General features: G+C 38.0%; 3 protein-coding genes and 1 gene segment (V, D, J or C); 2 read left to right on the forward strand and 2 right to left on the reverse strand.

Moving 5' to 3' along the window:
* Positions 1 to 1,317, reverse strand: part of LOC146612234 (immunoglobulin lambda-1 light chain-like) — a 54,881-nt gene extending 53,564 nt beyond the window's left edge. The window contains exons 1-2 of the mRNA XM_085343511.1: positions 1,266 to 1,317; positions 859 to 1,173 (exon numbers count right to left, since the gene is read on the reverse strand). Coding sequence (XP_085199637.1) covers positions 859 to 1,173; positions 1,266 to 1,317 — 367 coding nt within the window. The remainder of the gene's footprint in view (positions 1 to 858; positions 1,174 to 1,265) is intronic.
* Positions 1 to 2,909, forward strand: part of LOC146612227 (immunoglobulin lambda-1 light chain-like) — a 111,340-nt gene extending 108,431 nt beyond the window's left edge. The window contains exons 5-6 of the mRNA XM_085342479.1: positions 1,882 to 1,933; positions 2,587 to 2,909. Coding sequence (XP_085198605.1) covers positions 1,882 to 1,933; positions 2,587 to 2,909 — 375 coding nt within the window. The remainder of the gene's footprint in view (positions 1 to 1,881; positions 1,934 to 2,586) is intronic.
* A 1,858-nt stretch (positions 2,910 to 4,767) lies between these two features.
* On the reverse strand, positions 4,768 to 5,246 carry LOC146612239 (Ig kappa chain V region 3381-like). The segment is given in 2 exon segments: positions 4,768 to 5,078; positions 5,198 to 5,246. Coding segments are annotated over 2 exon segments (360 nt in total).
* Positions 5,247 to 10,550: 5,304 nt separating this feature from the next.
* LOC146612240 (receptor expression-enhancing protein 5) lies at positions 10,551 to 18,620 on the forward strand. Of its 2 annotated transcripts, none has more exons than XM_085379246.1 (6): positions 10,551 to 10,613; positions 10,710 to 10,842; positions 14,854 to 14,947; positions 16,950 to 17,088; positions 17,582 to 17,772; positions 17,976 to 18,620. In XM_085379246.1, the coding sequence occupies exons 2-6, from the start codon at positions 10,728 to 10,730 to the stop codon at positions 17,980 to 17,982; spliced, it is 546 nt and encodes a 181-aa protein (XP_085235372.1). In that variant the 5' UTR covers positions 10,551 to 10,613; positions 10,710 to 10,727; the 3' UTR covers positions 17,983 to 18,620. The 2 variants fall into 2 exon arrangements, with proteins under 2 accessions (XP_085235372.1, XP_085235371.1); XM_085379245.1 differs by having other exon boundaries at positions 17,582 to 17,750.
* The last annotated feature ends 1,179 nt before the right edge of the window (positions 18,621 to 19,799 follow it).

Raw genomic sequence — 19,799 nt, forward strand, 5'->3', positions numbered from 1 at the left:
CTACACTGTTATTCAAGCAGAATTAAATTTATAGCTAGTGACACCAGATTGATCATATAAAGAATTTAAAGGAAAAATATAAAGTATTGTCTTATGCAGCGGGAAACTAGTGATCAATACAGCTGAGTACTCTGAGCTACCAGCTGTCTGTTGTAGTGTGCTGTTTGCATGCTGTTTTAATGCTTTTTGTTGATGTCTGCTAATCCTTTTAGTCCACACTGACCTGGAAAGAGATCCAAATTTGACACTGAGCATTCTAACAATGTCTTCCTACATTACCTTTAACCAGTCCAATAGCATTTAATCCTTGGACAATGCACGCAGTAAGATTAGTGGATGGAACAAACAGCAAACAAATACTTACTACTTATCTATTTATCTCTGCTTTTAAATCTTAATCCTCCAGCCAAAAGCCCCAAATTACTTTCAAATGCATCATACACTAACATTAACAAACAATAACTATTATTCTTATTAAAAATATAATTTTATTTAAATATTTACAGAACCATCAGTGCTAAAACCTCAGCGTGGGTGTAAAACCTCTTATAAGTGAAGCGAATAGCAAACCACCCCATAGTGTTTGTGTATGAATTTGTTGCTTTGTTAGCTGTCACCACTGTATCATCTAGAAACAATTTTATTTTATATATATATATATTTATATATATTTCAGATGATCAGAATCAAATATTTAATTTAATGTATCTTTAAATAAGAAATGTATACTTAGTGAGGTTACTGCCAGCTCTGTGTTCAGGGGTCTGTGTCAGAGTTTCTTCCTCTTCAGCAGCTGCAGTCTCTGCAGTCTGACTGAGGGAGGTTTTTGTACAGCTACAAATCACTGTGTGAACACATCAGCACTGTTTATTACATGGATACTCTGACAATAATAAACTGCTGCATCTTCAGCCTGAACTCCACTGATGGTCATAGAGAAGTCAGAGCTGCTTCCACTGCCACTAAATCGAGTTGGTGTTTCTGAATGTCTTATGCTCACATGTCGAATTAGGAGCTTTGTGGTCTGTCCAGATTTCTGTTGATACCAGTACATACACAGACCATCACGACAGCTAGCAACAGCTTGGCTGGTCCTACAGGTCAGAGTGACAGTGGATCCAGGAGTAGATGTCAGTACTGGAGGTTGAGTCACAGTCACCTGACCGCTGCATCCTGCAGACAGAAACAAATCATTCATTTATCAGCAGAAATCAATGAGAGAAAAAGCAGCACATCATGTTTGAAATGTTGCTGAGTGAATGAACCTGTAAAACAGCAGCAGGTCAGCGTCCAGATGAGGATGGTGATGAGAGTCATGGTGGTTGTGCTTTCTGCTGTGTTGACTGACAGATGTGAGTCCTGCAGTGTTGAAGTCACAGGACTATAAACCTTCTCAGTTCTCTGGAGGATCAGCTGATGATGCAAAGCCTCCTCTCTATGGAAATGATTTCTCTGCTCTCAACACACTGAAGGCAACGTGAAACAACTGAAGAAAATATTTACATTGGGATTGCAACTAAGGTGTCCATGGCTGCAATTGATACGTTTTATTTTGAGTGTGATTAGTATGAAATCTAAAGTATAGAAAATTGTGATTTTTTTTTTACTTTACTTTAAATTTGCTTTGTTAGTAGTCAGTATTGAGAAGCATTTTGTTAGATGCTCTGTTACAAAGACAGTAATTGTTTCTATTTCCAGTTTGTAGATTGTCAAGATATTATCTTTATTTGTAGGAAAATTATTTTGTTCTTTTTAAAGCATTTTAGATTAAAACTAGCATAAATGTAGCCGTTTAGATTAAGTATTGGGGTAGCAGACATTTTCTAAGTGCTTAGATACTTGTTCTGAGTGCAGGCGGTTTTTGTGTGGCCACTTAGTGAGTTTGTATCACTGTGGTACACTTTTGGCAGAGGAACCAAACTCATCGTTAACTGTAAGTACCAAAAACTTTTACTTTGCAAAACATGTAGTATTAATAATACTACATATACTAATAATAATACTAATTAATGAACTTTAGATTTTTGTATGTTGCTAATAATTAAGGTTAAATTGAAAAAATGCTGATGTCACAAAATGAGAAAAAAACGTATTCTTTCCAAGCTGCAGTTAAATTCATTGAATCAATGAACAATTATCTATTTTCATCATACTTTATATTTTTTAAAAATATTTAGAAAAGTCAAAATAAACTAATAAATTAAAAATGTAACACTGCAGAAGAGCAGCTGTAATATTTTAGCTCATTATTTCAATATCTGCTTATTTTTAGATTTAAAATGTGATCCGTAGTTTTGCCAAATTAAAAAAGTGATTTTTTTAGAGTAACTGCAGATCATCTTGGTGTTCATGGCTCATTAACTTTAAATGTAGTTTAAAGGAAGTGAAAGAAACAGATGACAAAGATTTGACTGTTCACATGAGTGTTTCAGCTTGGTTCATTTATATGTAGGAACATTATCTCAGAGATGAGTTATTCACTTTGAAGTATTATTCAATAGATATAGGAATAGATTACCATATAACTGCCTTTCAAAGTTTCTTCACCTTTTTGACTCTCTCCTCTCTCTGCGCTGTCTCCTCCAGTGGGTGTGTTGAGGCCCACCCTGACTGTCCTCCCTCCTTCTAAAGAGGAGGAGAAGAAAAGCAGTGCCACTCTGGTGTGTCTGGCCACTGGAGGGTTCCCCTCAGGTTGGAAGCTGGGCTGGAAGGTGGGGGGCTGTAGCCCATCTTCAGGGCTGTCAAACAGCCTGGAGGTCTTGGGGACAGATGGTCGTTACAGCTGGAGCAGCACCCTGAGCCTCTCTGCAGACCAGTGGAGGAAGGCGGGCTCAGTTAGCTGTGAGGCCAGTCTGAGTGGACAGAGCCCCATCACTCAAACCCTGGACCCTGACCACTGCTCAGAGTAGAGCTTCAGCAACACTTCCTGTCTACAAATGATGTTTTCGAATCTACAGATCTCTGTTCCAGTGTGTCTGTAAAACTATGTTTGATCTTTCGAGAAATGTTCATATTCATGTTCTGCTTCTTGCCCACTATAATAAGCAGTGTTGGTCAAGTTACTTGAAAAAAGTAATCAGTAACTAATTACTGATTACCTCCCCAAAAAAGTAATCCCGTTACTTTACTGATTACTTATTTTCAAAAGTAATTAATTACTTAGTTACTTTTTAAAAACACGATTTACAACCTGAAGAGGTGATAAAGCGATAGATCTTTCAGCCCAATTCTACTTTTTCTGCATAATCCATCATACAAAATGTAATCAAATGGAAAAGTCTCTTTTTAAAACTTGTTTTATCAGTTTTAATCTTTTAACTTTATGCATCAAGCAAAAATTTAATTATATGCAACATTCTCTGACTGGAAGAAATTTGTTTTAAACCTATTTAAACCTATTTTCTGCACATTCCAGCACATAAAATAAAATATTTTTTTGTGTTTACACTCAGTCTTTCAAATAGATGCAAGTAAAACACAGCAGAAAATAAATAAAGTCAAATACTCAGCGGTCATTTTGCTCTATTTTCACCTGTAAAGCAGGACTGCGGTAGGCGGAGGTTTACCCTGGTGCAGGTGTGCCGCAGCGGTCAGTGGAAGAATCCGCGAGTTTCTCTGAGTTTCCCATTACGTGCTTGCTTGGAAGTTTAGGGGGTTTTTTCGCTGTAAAAAGAAGTTTTCTTCCCACACACAACGGACACTAATGTTTTTGTCACTTTTTATGGAATCAAACTCAAAGTAAGGTCAGTACTTCCACGCTTTAAATGCTGCATGCTCATACTCTCTCCTGCATTCCATATATGATCCATTGTTGATCTGCACACAGCTGTTGTCACGAACGTCGCACTTGCTTACTCACTGTCATGAGACATTCTCGCAAAAAATCACGGTTGCAGTAACGCAGTAACGCAGCGTTCCTACGGGAAAGTAACGGTAATCTAATTACGGTTTTTGCAATAGTAATCCCTTACTTTACTTGCTACTTGAAAAAAGTAATCGGATTATAGTAACGCGTTACTTGTAACGCGTTACTGCCCATCTCTGATAATAAGGAATGTAACTTACAGCATGAAATAAAAGTACAATAAAACACTGTGTTTGTATTTAGTTAGTTTTTCAATAGAGCTTTTATGTTTAATTATTAAACCTTATGCTGCATTGTGAATCTCATACTTTTGCGCAACAGAGTTAAAGATAAAGATTAACATGTTCATTATATTATACTTACAATAGCGGTAGGGGAAAATTATGGGGATGTAATATTTTTTTCTATCAATGCATCCATCGCAGCAGCCATGTTTTAGAAAAGATAAATGGTAAATGGTAAATGGCCTGTATTTGTATAGCGCTTTTCTAGTCCCTAAGGACCCCAAAGCGCTTTACACAACCTGTCATCCACCCATTCACACACACATTCACACACTGGTGATGGCAAGCTACAATGTAGCCACAGCCACCCTGGGGCGCACTGACAGAGGCGAGGCTGCCGGACACTGGCGCCACCGGGCCCTCTGACCACCACCAGTAGGCAACGGGTGAAGTGTCTTGCCCAAGGACACAACGACCGAGACTGTCCAAGCCGGGGCTTGATTAAATGATATACATTTTTATGTTAAAACTTCTTATTATAAACTTTTATTTTGTGTATGTGTTTGATGACTCTATTGTTGTGTTCAGTGGACCGGTTATTCTCATCACAGTCTCTTCACTGCACTCTGCACCTGCAGCCTTCACTCAGACTGAAGGAGGTTTTTGTGCAGCTCTAAATCACTGTGCGCATACTCCACCAGTATGCACACCCATACAGTAATAATCTCCAGCATCTTCAGCCTGAAACCCACTGATGGTTAAAGTGTACTGAGAACCAGATCTACTGCCACTGAATCGAGACGGAGTTCCTGAGGAGCGAGTTGATGCTTGATATATAAGAAGTTTGGGAGGCTGTCCAGGTTTCTGAAGGTACCAACTGAGATCAGCACCAATATCTGAACTTCCTGTGGCGCTGATGGTCACAGTCCCACCAAGACTGACAGGTTTGGATTTATCAGCCTGAGTAAGAAATTTATTGGCCAAGGAATCTGAAATGATAAACAAAATTAAATCTGATTAAAAAAAAACCTTGATAATCACCAGCGAAGATTACGATAAAACTAAAACATTTAAATGAAAAAGTTAATAAATGTTTAGAAATTCTCACCTTGCATTAGAAAACCCAACACGAGAGTCAGAGTTGCTATCAACATCATCTTGATGCAGTTTTCAGTGTGAGTGCATGAAAACAGTTCAGACTCTCATTGAAAGGAGAACTTAAACTCCAAAGATCAGTGATGCATAAAATCATGCAAAATGCATTTGGGCACATCTGTCCCTGTGAAACTGAGAGAGGGGGGTGTAAGATAACTCTGCATATCCCTGTGGACTGAATATGCAGAAATGTGACTTCCCACTTCCATGCCTGTGGCTTTCTTATCTTTGCAAGATTACCCAAGGAAGCCAAGGAAGGTCTTTTCAACCATAGATAGTCGCAGACTGCCCTCTGCTGACAATCCAAATTCACAACAACTCTTGGTAAATGTCCATGATCATGTGTATCAGTTAATCTTGGTGCTTCATCCGTGACGTTAGAAACACTGCAGAGACCAAGATTGTATCGCAACAACAGTGTTCCAAGCTTTAAATGTTCATGTATGAGTTTTCAGTGGCTCCTAGATTACCATTAGTCATTAATATCATGTCAAAATCCCAGTATTACATCTCATTCTATAAACCAAATTTAATGAGTCAAGAAACTGGTTGGTAAAACTTTTCTGCAAAACTCTGAACATCTTCTCTTGCAGCCAAACACATTTTTTGTAGTTTTCCCATTGTGATGTATAATGATAACCACTGAAGGCAGAATTTCAACACAGCTTATCAATCATTATTGATAACCATTATTTCTTGAACAAACATCTCTAAAATTGTTGCATTTTGTTGCTACTGATGTGATGAAACTAATGTGAGTGAGTTCAGAGTAAAGGCAAATCTGAGCTGAAGGTGGATCCAGAAATAGATGGAAACCATTTGAAAGAAATGATGAAGATGAAGACGGAGACAAAGATCAGGAACAGCAATTTCAAATGAAATTTTTGTAACCATGTTGGACTATATTTTTGCACATGCAATGAAAACCCATATGAACAGAATTCAAAAAAGCACTGGCCATTTTATTAAGTACACTGGATGCCACAGCATAACACAAATCTCTCAAGACACAATGATGGCAGCTACTCACTGTATTTAGGCACGTAGTCATGTTCAAGATGATCTGCTGAACTTCAAACTGAGCAGCAGTTAAATCAGGTGATTTAAGTGACTTTGAATTTGACACAGTTGTTTGTGCCAGCTGTTTGTTCTGTTTCCCACAAAGAAATTTCTAGGGTTTACAGACAATCATCTTATGATCTGAAAAAGAGAAAATGCCCAAGGAAGGCAGTATCAATGTGTTTGTTTTCTTTATTTGCATGTTTTTTTGGGAGTTTTTTGATACCAGAGTTCAAAGGAGAATAGGATAGGAAAGCAACAATAATTCAAATAATCATTCATTACAACTAAGTAATGCGGAAGCGATCCTTCAAACCTTGAACCAGATAGACTGCAGCAGTGGAAGGCCACACAGGATGCATCTCCTGTCAGGTAAGAACAGGAAACAAACTATAATTCACCAAAACTAAACAAAATAGGATTGGAAAATGTTTGCTGGTATAATAAGTCTCGATTTCTCCTGTGATATTCGGATAGTTTGGTCAGAATTTGACATACACACATGAAAGCACAGTTCCACACTGGCTTGTATCAACAGTTCAACCAGTGCCAGTGATGTACAATAATGATACGAGTGATATTTTCTTGGCATATGTTGGTCCCCACATCTTTATTATTTTTGTAGAACTGAAACAAGCAGAGTTCGGAAAGACCTGTGTTACAATTTGTGAAAACTGTTCTTTTATTTACATTTTGTGAAGTATTTGAAATGGTGTGTAATGAATCTGTTATTATTTTTGGCTGGTTATTTGTATTATCTAATGACTGTTTTACAGTTTCTCACTTAAAGCAGTTCTCAAAAGTGTAATGCAGATTTTTAAGCTCCTCATTCAAATTTCCTCTTCAGTCACATCCCAAAGTTGCTCTACTCGACTGAGATGTGATGACTGAAGGTATCATGAAGTACTGTGTGCCAGGCAGTGGACCCAAATGCAGGACTCGCCCGACAGACTTTATTAGCTGGTAAATGGCAGACTTAATAAAGAGCTAGGTCTTCTGCTGCTGTAGCCCATCTGTGCCATGTGCGTTCATAGGTCTTCTTTTGCATACCTTGTTTGTAACAAATGCCTATTTGAGGTGCTGTTGCCTTCCTATCAGGTCAAGGTACTCATTCTCCAATGACCATGAGATGAACAAGGTATTTTCACCCGTTACCGCTCACTGACACTTTCTGTTTTTCAGACCATTCTCTGTATTGGATTAACGAGCAGTTTAGAAAGATCTGAGTTATATGTCCTGAACAATATTTGTTTTGTACTTTGGTTGTTTGCTGTAAGGTTTTGTCTACTCAGATTGCTGTGACTCACCTTGTAAACACACAGAAATCCATGGGTGAGGTGGTTTTTGTTACACAAATGTAAAGCTGCGAGGCTGCAGGCAGTGGCTACTTCCACTGTTACAATAATTATTTTCTTTTATAAAAAACACGACTGGTTTTTATTATATAAAAGTTTCAAACGCTTTTTAAAAGTTTTCTTTCACTTCAACAGCTTATTGCAGGTTTTTAATATATCTTGGTTGCCAACATTGAAATCACAAGATTTCAATGTTGCATAAACACCCTTTTTCCTAAGAATCAAGACCTGCCTAGACAAGTACACTCTACATACAACTTTTATTGTCATAAGCTACTGGAATCAAGAGTCAACACTGAGATATTAAAGTTGTTCTCAATCACTTTGGTGTAATTCTCACATCAGGAGCATCACTCTTACTGTTCTTAATGCAGTTTTAAAAACCGTTAAGGCATTTTAACTGACTCATCCTTGCAAAAGGCTAGTACATCACTTCATCTCTGTGATTACTGAATAAAAACCTTGAAATGACACAATTATGCAACTATATGCATCAGAAAACACACAAAAAAAATATACAAACTGAGAACATAGCACCAATTACTGTGTAGTCCAGTAAAGTCATGCTAGCAAGATTCAGCAACCACTTTATTAGGTACAACAGAGTACTTCGAGCTGAGAGGGAAACAGTGACCACTTGTTATAAACAAGGTATGCAAAAGAGCATCTCTGAACTAAAAACACATCAGACCTTGATGCAGATGGGCTACAGCGTCAGATGACCACACTGGGTGTCACTCCTCTCAGCTAAGAACTTTAAACTGAGGCTACATTTTTCACAGAAATTGCGCAGTAGGAGACTGGGCGGGGGGCTGTATTCAAATGACCTCCCCAATCACCAGATCTCAGTCCAGAAGAGCACCTTTGCCACGTGGTCAAAGTTTGAATGAAAACGTGAGCGCAACTGTGTGATGTTATCATGCCAATATGAAGAAAAATCTCTAAGGAATGTTTCCAGCACCTTTTTGAATCTAATTCACAAAGAATTAAGGCAATGCTGAAGGCAAAAAGCGGTCCAGCCCAGCATTACCAAGATGTACCTAATAAATTGTTTGAAGAGTGCACATCTATGTAATATATGCTTATGTGTAATTAACATTCCTTTAATGTGCACTGGTGACACAAGAGTATGTGTTTCTTTTTGTTTCAATAAAACCTCTTCTGAGAAAATGTGTTTGTATTTGCTTTCAGTTGAAGGGCAACTTCACTGCTACCACTGACAGTGACTGGCCTTACTCTTTCTTACATTGCAAGAACTTTTTATACATGTATACAGCTTTTTAGTATATTCTGGTTAGCAACAGAGAGACGTTTTCTGATAGAAATGTAAACACCTCATGCAGATTTCCCAGGTTTTTCTTAAAAATTCTTACCTGCCTGGACAAGTGTACTGTCCAAACAACAGTTAAAGTCATAGGCCGCTACGATCGAGAATTAGTACGTTTATTAGCAGTGTTGGGGAGTAACGGAATACATGTATCGCCGTTACGTATTTAAAATACAAAATATGAGTAACTGTACTCCGTTACAGTTACCGTTTAAAAAGGTGGTATTTAGAATACAGTTACTTTGTTGAAATAAATGGATTACACAGCGGTATTTTTCCTGTTTCATGTTGTGGCGGGTCAGGACTGTTTGGGTTTTGTTTGACAGCTGTGATGTTCTGTTGTTCCAGGAGGCAGCGTTACGGTTACCATGGTTACAGGGTGACGCTTGCCCTCTCTGCGACTGTGTGTTTCCTGGGTGAGAGAGGCCTTTTTGTTGTTGTTGTTGTTGTTGTTGTTGTTGTTGTTGTGCTAAGCTAATAGGCAGAATGCTACAGGCATAGCCCTAAAGAATGTGGGCAGTGTAGTCCGTGCTGCAGGGAGAATGGACTGCCATACCCGTTATGTGTCTGTGAGAAAAAGGAGAGTGGAAAAGTAGAGCTGTCATTGAGCAGAAACGGGAGCTGGAACCATGTAAATATAATAATAACCACTGCAGCCAAAAAGAGTGCCTGACGAGCCCAGTTGTAAGTAAGCTATTAAGACTCGACTGTACACCGTGTTTGTGTTTTCCTCCGAAACAATAAGTTCCGTTGGAGCAGCCTTTCAACGCCTCTCTCTGTCTCTCGCTAGCAAAGTTGACCCAGACAACAAGGTAAAGCTAGTTTTCAGCTATGAGCCGGACACAAACCTGACATATTAGCCAGAGGTCCCTTTACTACGGTTCGGAGCCGCGGACCTTCAGTAATAGTAATAAATCACACAGCAATAGTACAGTCATGTAGTTGTAAAAAGCATGATAATATATTAAGTAATCCAAAGTATTCAGAATACGTTTCTCTCATTGAGTAACGTAACGGAATACGTTACAAAATACATTTTGGGGCATGTATTTTGTAATCTGTAGTGGAATACATTTTAAAAGTAACCTTCCCAACACTGTTTATTAGTGTGCATGGATACACACTGATAAAACTTAGTAAACAGTCAAGCCTTGTAAGTCAAATATTAAATTCATCCGGTGTAACTGCAGAAGTGGATGTGTGGGGAAATTAAAGCATTTTAAGGATGATAGCGGCTCAACAGACTTCTTTTTTTTATTAGTAAAATTAACATTTAAACAAAATGCACCATATATTACACATTCAGAGAATAAACATTCCTTACATATTAGCAACTTTCATACATAGGAAAAAGAAAATATAAAGATGGGGTCACATAATTTAACAGATTATTAACTCACTAACGGCCCAACAGACTAGCAATGTTTCCTGGACCTCCAAATGACTGAGCTTCTTCAAACGTGGGCAGCACAAACCGTTTATTTCATCAACTGTAGCGGCCAGCTTTTGTCAGTCGAGCTTTGTGATTGGTCAGACACATCCAGGCTCCTCCCCTCTGCCACCACAGCCCGGTGGAGTCATCGGACACCCTCACAGCGCCAAGTTTTTGGGCAAGTTATCAAGCAAAGGTTAGTAAGTAAACCGCCCGTTTTCTTGTAAACTCCTCGAATTTGGGGTCATGTAACATTTGTTTTGTCTTCTGTACGGTTTTGTTTCGGTCGCAGGCTCGGGAAGGCCCGAAAATGAGTCACTTTAAGGAGCGCTTCGTGACTCTGCTCCATGAGAAGAACTTTGTGACTGATCAGTTGGCAACACTGGAGCAAAAAACGGGAGTGAAGAGAGAGTATATCGCCTTGGGTATGTTAACAGCTCACGAGAATAAACGAACAGCTAGCTACACAAATGTACTTTAAAACACTGGAGGTGTTTATTAACTTTTGCTTAGGAGTTACCCCTCTCCTCCAATACTTGGCACAATATTCGTGTTAAACAAGTATGCCAACGTTAGCTTTTTAGCTGGTAAGCTGTCACTCAAACGGAAACTGGCACACAGTTGTGGTTGCAGTGTTCGTGAGTAGTAGATGTTTCATATCCTCCCTCTCTCTGTTAGCTTGCTCATTTTATTTCTCTCTCATGCAAGAATACCAAAGTTCATCCAGCTCAGGCCCTAATGCTTCACTACTGCGTTTGACCTGGTTTAAAAGTACAAACACACACACACCTATATGTACACACACAAATCTATTTCGAAGCGTTGCTGCTGAATGAACTGCTTCTAATATTTGAGATCCACCACCAGCTGATCTCAGGGGTATTTTTATCATGTCCTGAAATATCCAGGGTCAGAAATGGAGGGAGATTCTAGGGTGACTGGTTATACAGCTGCAAACAGATCCACTCCTTTATTGCAAACAGCGCCCCATACTCCTTAGCAGTTTTGTTTTGACGCTACTTTGTAGTCAGTTTGCACAGTTAAAGTCAATAAATGTCAGACACCTCAGGCAAGGTTGTGCTTAGGATGCCACTCAGCTACAGGAAACACCAGGGTGACCTACATTCAAACTCACTGTCTTTACTCTCAATTGATCAAAAACGGTTGTCTGTTCATGGCAGAACAATGGCATGTCTTCAGGATAACCAATTTCAAGGTCGCAAAGGATGAGAATCTTTAGTACTGTATGTGAAGTGCGTTGTTTGAATACTACATACTAAAACCTGAATACAGGCAAAGATAAGAAGTTCTAACAAACAGTACTCCAACATAAGTAAAAATACAAAGATGACTTTAAAAAAGTACATTTGGTGACTAATGTTGATAATTGAAGGTTTAAAAATCTCTATCACCAATATTTCATCAGCAGATTTATTTTTATGTAACAAATACTACATATTTTGGGAAGGATCCTTCAAAAGAACTATGGCTTTTATATATGTGTATACACAAAACAAAACATGTCATACTTTTTCATTAATGTAAAAAAAAAAAAAAAAAAATTAGACGCAACATTTCAGATCTATACACACGTGTAGCATAGAAAAGCCAAACGTTGCAATCAAATGAGATATTAAGCACAAGCTTTTTTTGTAGACTTTTTTGGGTTTTACTGGAAGTGGTTAAGCATTAAACACATGGCAGTAAGCCTTAGTAAGAACCATGTTGGGCATGCCTGCTGTTGTTGTATGGGCTTATATTTTCATATATATATATATATATATATATGTATATGTGTGTGTGCAAAAAGCCAGTAGTATAAGTAAGGCGATTTTGTACTCAACTTGATGTTGAACACCGTCTATCTCAAGTACTTCAGAATATTCCAGTTACACAGTTGCTCTCAAAAGATTGATAAAACAACCGCTTGCACAGACAGTTGCTGTCAGTCAGTCTTTCTGTTTTAGATCTACATGCAAGTACATCCATGTTTTGTTTTGTTTTCCCACACCCTCCAGCAGACTGAATTGCAAAACAAATACTCTGGACTGTATGTAAACACTTCTACCTGTCTCTACCCTATAATTAATTAATAGAACCGTACAGAGCAGCCAAATTATACCATGCCCTGTCCTGTTTGCAGAAATATCTGCTTAGCATCTGGCCAATTTGTAAGTGCCGTTATAATGCTTACTTGATATTACGTCCACATTTTGGGGTAAAAATGTGTTGTACACTGAAAAACACTTGAGTACAATAAATTCTTTTCTGATTGCTCACTTTAATGTACTGGACTTCACTTTGATCTGAGCTAGTTCAAGAACCAAGCTTTGCAACTGTGTGCTGTTTAGCTGAGAGACATCTCAAGTTCATGCTGACTCCTGCAACACTCTGAAGTGTGAATACTAATGTGCTGACTGGAGTAGAGATGCCTCAAGTCAGCTGTGTGCAGCCAGTTGACTGGGTGTTAGTAGTTGTGCATAAACGTCACATTTTTAAAGTCAACTTCCACCCCTCACCCACTGTACTCATAACAATGGGTCTTTGTCATCATTTGAAATTAAGTCAAACTGGATTTTTAGCTGACCTTCAAAAATTATGTAAAAAAGACTTTTGAGTCATTCATCACAAGATCACACATCTATGTAATGACTTCTGTGCACATTTTCAGTTGTTCCACAACAAAGATGTTAATGAATATAGATACACAATCATGGTCTAAGAGAAATCCATGAGTTTCTTTGTCCTATTATTTACTGCTATAATAAAAATCAAACAGTTGTGGTTTCATTATTTATCCAGTTTCTTAACTACTACATTTCAGGGTTATGAAGTAATGACTCTATGTAAGCTGTCAAAATCTAGTGGGGAAAAAAAGCATTTTCTTTATTGATGGCACATTGGTTTGAAAATTACCATATGCTGTTAGTGCTTTGTGCTGCAGCTGGTGTGTTTATTTACACTGGCCATTGTCTGTAACCTAGCCTGGGGTCTTCGCTGTCAACCGGTTCTTCCAGTTTGGTCTTCATTAGGGAGAGAGAGAGAGACAGGGCGTGAGCTGGATAGGCTGGGATCAGCACAGATATTTGTATATGAGCTGTGACAAACAAATGAGATGTAAAGAGCAGGCAATGGTTACAACAGGATCATATGCTTTTAGTGCTTTTGATAATATATGACCTTTTATATTAGCTGAATTTAAATGAACAGTTGAGTTTTGCATAAATTTTAATAGTATATTGAAGTACTGACATCTACAGTACCTTGGAGATTACACAATATTTGTTTTTGTTCTGTTTTACATCAACTCGCAACGGAGTCACCTTAGTTACATTTTATACTGACTCTCTGTGTGTTAATCAACTCTGCATTGCTGGAAACTCCACCTGCCTCTGAAAGCTACCACCCGTTCATCCCCGCAGAGATCCGTAGCAGGGATATAGTATTATTAATGTATTTAGTAAGCAGTAACTGGGCTACAAGCAGTGTCCCAATATTCCTCGTTTGTTTTCTTGACAATTTTGTGGTAGCAAATATTTTTATGATTAAAAATATTGCAAGTGCACATATAAATATGTTACAGGGATGAGAGGTGACCCCACTTGGCTTGTTTTTTCAGGTTTACATGAATAGAGTTCCTACGAAATTTTGATAAGATGTTATTTAAAACTCAGTGTTAAAAAAGCTGAAGAAATATTATTGGGAAAATCTTGAGTATGTGACAGAAATTGGTAGGTAAACCTTTGCATGCTAAACTGTAGTGTGTATCTGCTGTTTGTTAATTGAATTCAAAGTTACCAGTTGGCAGTTCTGTAGTATTTCTGGTTTTTCAGTTACATGTTTATTATCTTTATTCATGGCTATATCATGCCTTAATGCTGTGTTCTAGACCATATTATATTATCCATATACCGTATTTACTTTTTAGCATGGCAGAGAGTAATTTCGTGCCAGTCAATAAATAAGGAACTTGAGTCATTTCCACTCAAAGTCAGTCTGTTTCCTTAGACACAAAGTATACACACTGAATTGGGAAGTCATGTTTTTAAGATAGTGATTGAATTGTAGTTTCACATACTACACACTATCATAAACATATTATTTTAAGTTGCATAAAACCTGTGGTGTTGTGGAGTCTATCATGCCTGAGGTGTGTAGGCTTGAAGTTTATACTTTCATGTGGCTTAATGAGCTTTGAAATGTATTTTAAAAAAATCCACTCTTGTTTTGGCTGCATTAATATCAGTGTTTGGTGTGTGTTCAGTGCTCCTCCTGATCCTGGTACTGTGTTTTCCTCATATCCTGCTGTGAGACACACAGTAATGTAGCTTGACATTAGAAGTGTTTGTAAAGTAACTGGATAACCTCACACTCCCCTCCCTGTCGCGCCGTCTGCTCTCAGCTCACTGCCGCCTCTCGTGTTTCTCTCTCTGCAGGATTCCTGAGTTTTGTTGCGATATATCTTCTGTTTGGATATGGAGCCTCACTACTCTGCAACCTGATTGGATTTGTCTATCCAGCATATTTCTCGTATGTATGACATCTGTTCAAAAAAATGTCCACTCTAATATATGAACACTTCTTTTAGAATCCAAAGTTCAATGTCAGCCCAACCCAAGACTGCTATTACTAATACTAATTATGGCTTTTTCAAGGTAGTCAGTCTGATAATACCAGTTTATATCTGTGTTACTGATGTGTTTTAGTGGCATGCTGCATTGTTAATCATTAAATATCCTTGATAAGACTAGTGCTTTACCTGCCGTTACATGAAAAAAAGAACATGACAAAAGTCTATTTTGCCTCTTGTATTTAACAGACTTTTAGAGATTGCTGACCATTTCCTATTCTTTCAGTGTTATTATGAAAAGTGTTACACCCCAGCCCAGGGAAAACTGGCGTGCAACATAAGAAAAAGAAAAATAAGGAGAAATGCCCCCACACTCCCTGCTCTCAAGGAAAAATGGCTTCTCACGCCTACTAAGCTGCTGCAGTGAGAAAAAGTATCGACAACTATTTACATCTATATACGACAACTATTTACAACACGGGGGAGATCGCGACCTTGACAAACCGAAACACAGGGCTTAAATTTTTATTTAGAAAAGCATTTGATTAATTTCTTCTTATGCTGTTTTTATAGTTTTATTGTTTTACATTGTTTTATTTACTGTTATATTGTTTTTATATTCCCATTTTCTGTGTCGTAAAGCACTTTGTGATTTTTATCTGTGAAAAGCGCTATATAAATAAATTTTACTTACTTACTTTTTACTTAAATACATAGAGGGAGCAATCAGGGAATGGACAACAGGAGGGAAACACAGCTGGGGCAAATCAGAACTGACGAGACAAGGAAGCGTAAACTGAACACACTGAGATAAGACAGACCTTCAAAGTAAAACAGGAAACACATAACAGTCACGCCTACAACAAAACACTGACAACATCGAATCGTAACATTTCCCCCCACCCAAAAATCAAACATTTAAACCCCAAATGAAATGTTTGATTCATGACCAGCGCATAAGCCACCGGTTGCTGTTCTGCAGGCGACGCTGATGGCTGGGTTAGATTAAATCAGTGTAAACATGCATTGCTTGCATGCTTGTGTCTATGTTGAAGCATGTATGGGGCATTGTAATTTCTTTACTTCTTACTGGCTGTAAAATTAGGTTTTTCTATCTGATTTTCTTTCCTACAGGATTGTTTCTTTGTATAACTGAAGCTCAATAAGACAATAATGCGGGAAAAGAAAAAGCTTTACTAAAAAAGGCTACATTGGAAAATAGGTTTGTCTAACTTTGCTAAAGAATTTATTTTTACATAGAAGAATTTTGGTGTGGGATGATACGGTGGGCAGTAACTCATTCAGTGTACATATTGGCATAAATTCTGATATTCATACTGTTGACCAACTTTCAGCTCACCAAATCACATCATGCATGTCCCCATGAGACCACCTGTACTACAGCCACAAATGTTTGTAGAAACTAACAGAGCTGCATGTAAGAACGTAAATGTCTGATGGAGTTCACTCACATGTGCTGTACCAATGTACCTGCACATGTGATGTGACAATAAAAGTGATTTGATTTGATTTGATTTGAGTTAAACAGTCTTTATCAGCTCTCTAATACAAAGTGATGTGCAGTGATTTGCACTGATGGGAGAGAAGCACAGATAATAGTTGAATTTGTGGTTTTCAAGTGGTCATCGTATGTACCTTCTGCTTCTGGCAGCATTCTGGACTAAATGAAGCTGCTTCCAGTAGTGAATTCATCTCCAGCTCTGTGTTTGGGAAAGGGCAACTTGAGACAGTGTCTCTAAATGTTTTGGGGTTTTTTCCCCTATAGTTCATGTAGCTTTGCAGAATATTGACCCTCTCCTTTCGTGAATTTCTTGTTGTACAGTGCTGCTCATTGTCACATTCGCATAATATCATCTTATCAGGTTTAGAGTTTAGACTTTTAATGTTAATGTACCATGGATGTCATGACCTCATCAGTCTCTTGTTCTCCTCTCCATTCAGTATTAAGGCCATCGAGAGCAATATTAAGGAGGATGACACACAGTGGCTCACCTACTGGGTTGTTTACGGACTCTTCAGCGTTGTTGAGTTCTTCTCTGACATCTTCCTCTTCTGGTTCCCCTTTTACTATGCTGGCAAGGTAGGCTGACATTTTAATATGGTTTTTGTGGTTATATTGGACATTATCACTGTATGCAGCTGACACTGGCCCAAGTCTGCTCACACTGTCATGCCATAGATAGTCATACTGTCTTGAATTACATAAGGGCAGATGGCTTTTCTTTTACAGTAGCCAACACCACCCTCTTGTGGATATTTTGTGTAACTGCTAAATAAAGACTGCACTATGCAGAAATGCTTTTACCAAAAAAAATAATAACAATAATAATATGACATCATGGAAACAAAAAGCCACCATACTGATGAAACACTGTGGTCTTATTGTTATGATGATTTTGGCTCACCTTCATTAAAACACTATGTTTATATTGAAAACCTTAATCCCAGTATACATTTGTTGATTGAACTTCAATCAACAAATGTATAACCCTTCATTATCATTTCATTATATTATATTCATAAAATGTATAGCTCTCCCTTTTATTATAACAGAAAATTTGCTCTTTTTACAGTGTTTGTTCCTCATATGGTGTATGGCTCCAGTAACGTGGAACGGCTCCGAAATCCTGTACAAGCGCGTGATCAGACCATTTTTTCTGAAACACCAGGCCACCATGGAGAGTATGGTCAGCGATCTGAGTGCCAAGGCTAAGAACATAACTGAGACCGTCACAAAGGAGGGTGAGCCCTTCACAGTGTACATGCAAGTACAGCCACGTTTATACTCTGCATGTATCGCAGCAACACATTAATACACCAGACAAACTTGTGCATGACCACACAGTTTCACACTGTCAGAATATATCCTCATATACAGCAGTCTTATATTTTTCATGTATTTTCTATAAAATATTATTGGGTTTTTTTTTTCTGTTCTGTTTTGTCCTTCCCTGTATTTTTCATCAGCTGTTAACCGGGCCCTCAACCACGAAAAGGACCAGTAAGAAACATGGGAAAGCTGAGTGACAGGAAATATGTGATTTCACTATTGGATTGTCCTACTCCTCCTTCTATGACACTCTGGTGACTGGTTTCCATCCTCTCTTCACATCATGGAAGTGTCACACTTCTAAAATAAATAAAGCCGTTTTTACTTCTACATCAGTTTACTCCTGTTGGTACTGCTAAGGCAATCGGTGAAACTGTGACCTGTTTTGTGAGCTTTTCTTTTTGTTTGTTTTAGTGTGACAAAATATGTTAACATAAAAGAAAAATACAGTTTTATACCTTCAAGTACTCTGTGGGCATGTCGGCAGTGTTGTCTAACTGAGCCACTAGTGACAGAAAACCAAGGTTGAATAACAGTATAGTTATAAAAGCAGGTTACCCTAAGATGTGTTCTTTTTTTCTCTCTTTTTTTTTAAAATTCACAATCAAAACTGGAACACTTGGGTCATTGATGTCTTCTTGCTTTTACAAGCTTTATTTTTGTTTGTGCAAAGCAGAATTTAAAGCTTGTTATGAAGGTTCTCAGTCTTTAACTTGACTTCTATGTTTTTTGATGTCTTAATTTATCACCTTGTAATGATGAAGCAATAAAACTGGACCCCTGCGTCTGTCTTTACTATCTGTTTCTTTGAGAATCCCTTTTCCAATCACTTCACATAGTGCCAAATGGGATTTTATTTGTTCTGGATTGCAACATTCACGCAACAGTGAATTTTATTTTATTTATTTTTTTTAGCAGAGGTAGTGAATCGAGGAAATTGTGCCACTGGATCTGTACCCGGTGAGGATTTTGGACTTTACAGCAGTATATATCTTTTTTTAATATAGAATTTTATCTGCAGTAATTTTAAAACTGGCGTATACCTACCTAAGATTTACACATGTTTACCAGTTTCTCATTTGTGTATAATAACTTATAGTGTAATTTCAGATCAGAGGTCACATAAAATGTTATTTAATGTTTTTATTTTAGGGTTTGTTGCAGGGAAAATACCACTGTCACAGTCTTTTTATTACTTGATCTTTTGACCTGTCCCCTGTAGTACATTTACCAGCTTTCAGATAGCCAAACCACCCATGCAATAATTTGTGTTTTCCTTTTTATTCACGCTTGAGGAGCTCTGAATGGGAGTTCCTTTGTGATTGTGCGCTGGATATAATTCTTTGGAAATGGTGGATGGAGCCAGTGCGGTGGCCACACTCCACCTCAGGGAGAAAGGAAGGAACCCATCTGGAAATGGCTCCTGTGAAGATGTGCCTGTTGGGTGTTTTGTTGTTGTGTAGTCCCTCAGCCGATGGGTTATTGATTTAACAGAAATGGGACCAAGACACCGGTTATTGCACTTTGTTGCTGTGTGGTTTGAGAAAAGGCTTTTTATTGAGTGTGAGGGCTGTAATGGCTTAGGACAGTGGAAGAAGAGCTAAACGGAAGGAGACAAAGCATGTGTTGTACATTCACGAATCTTTCTCAACCACCTTTGTGTTTTCGCAAAAAAATCATAAATGTGAATTATTTGTCACGTAGCTCCACTAGAAGGTTAAAGCTTTCGCTTACTGCTATACTAACTTACTCCTGTTTGCATTGCTGCATACAGGTAGAAAGTACTAATGAAAATGTGCCATAAATGTCAACATCTTCACACACTTGTAGGCAGGTCTGATTGTTTTGAAGTCTTGTTTTAGTTTTTTGGTTTGGTCTTGTCTTCTGTTTAAACCACCTCCTCCTCCTCCCTGGTGTTTTCCTCATTATCTCCTCTCCCCAATCGATGCTGCTTGAAAGAA

The sequence above is a fragment of the Diplotaxodon limnothrissa genome, linkage group LG19 (genome assembly GCF_057381915.1).
Source record: "Diplotaxodon limnothrissa isolate DT_005_m linkage group LG19, D_limnothrissa_male_GT1.1, whole genome shotgun sequence".
Taxonomy (NCBI): Eukaryota; Metazoa; Chordata; class Actinopteri; order Cichliformes; family Cichlidae; genus Diplotaxodon; species Diplotaxodon limnothrissa.

What these genes read in the sequence shown, in the direction of transcription:
- LOC146612240 (XM_085379245.1), top strand. Translation starts at nt 10,728, where the DNA reads ATGAGTCACTTTAAGGAGCGCTTCGTGACTCTGCTCCATGAGAAGAAC. An exon ending in GAGAGAGTATATCGCCTTGG is followed by an intron (nt 10,843 to 14,853) that starts GTATGTTAACAG and finishes CTCTCTCTGCAG; the next exon opens with GATTCCTGAGTTTTGTTGCG. An exon ending in GTCTATCCAGCATATTTCTC is followed by an intron (nt 14,948 to 16,949) that starts GTATGTATGACA and finishes CTCTCCATTCAG; the next exon opens with TATTAAGGCCATCGAGAGCA.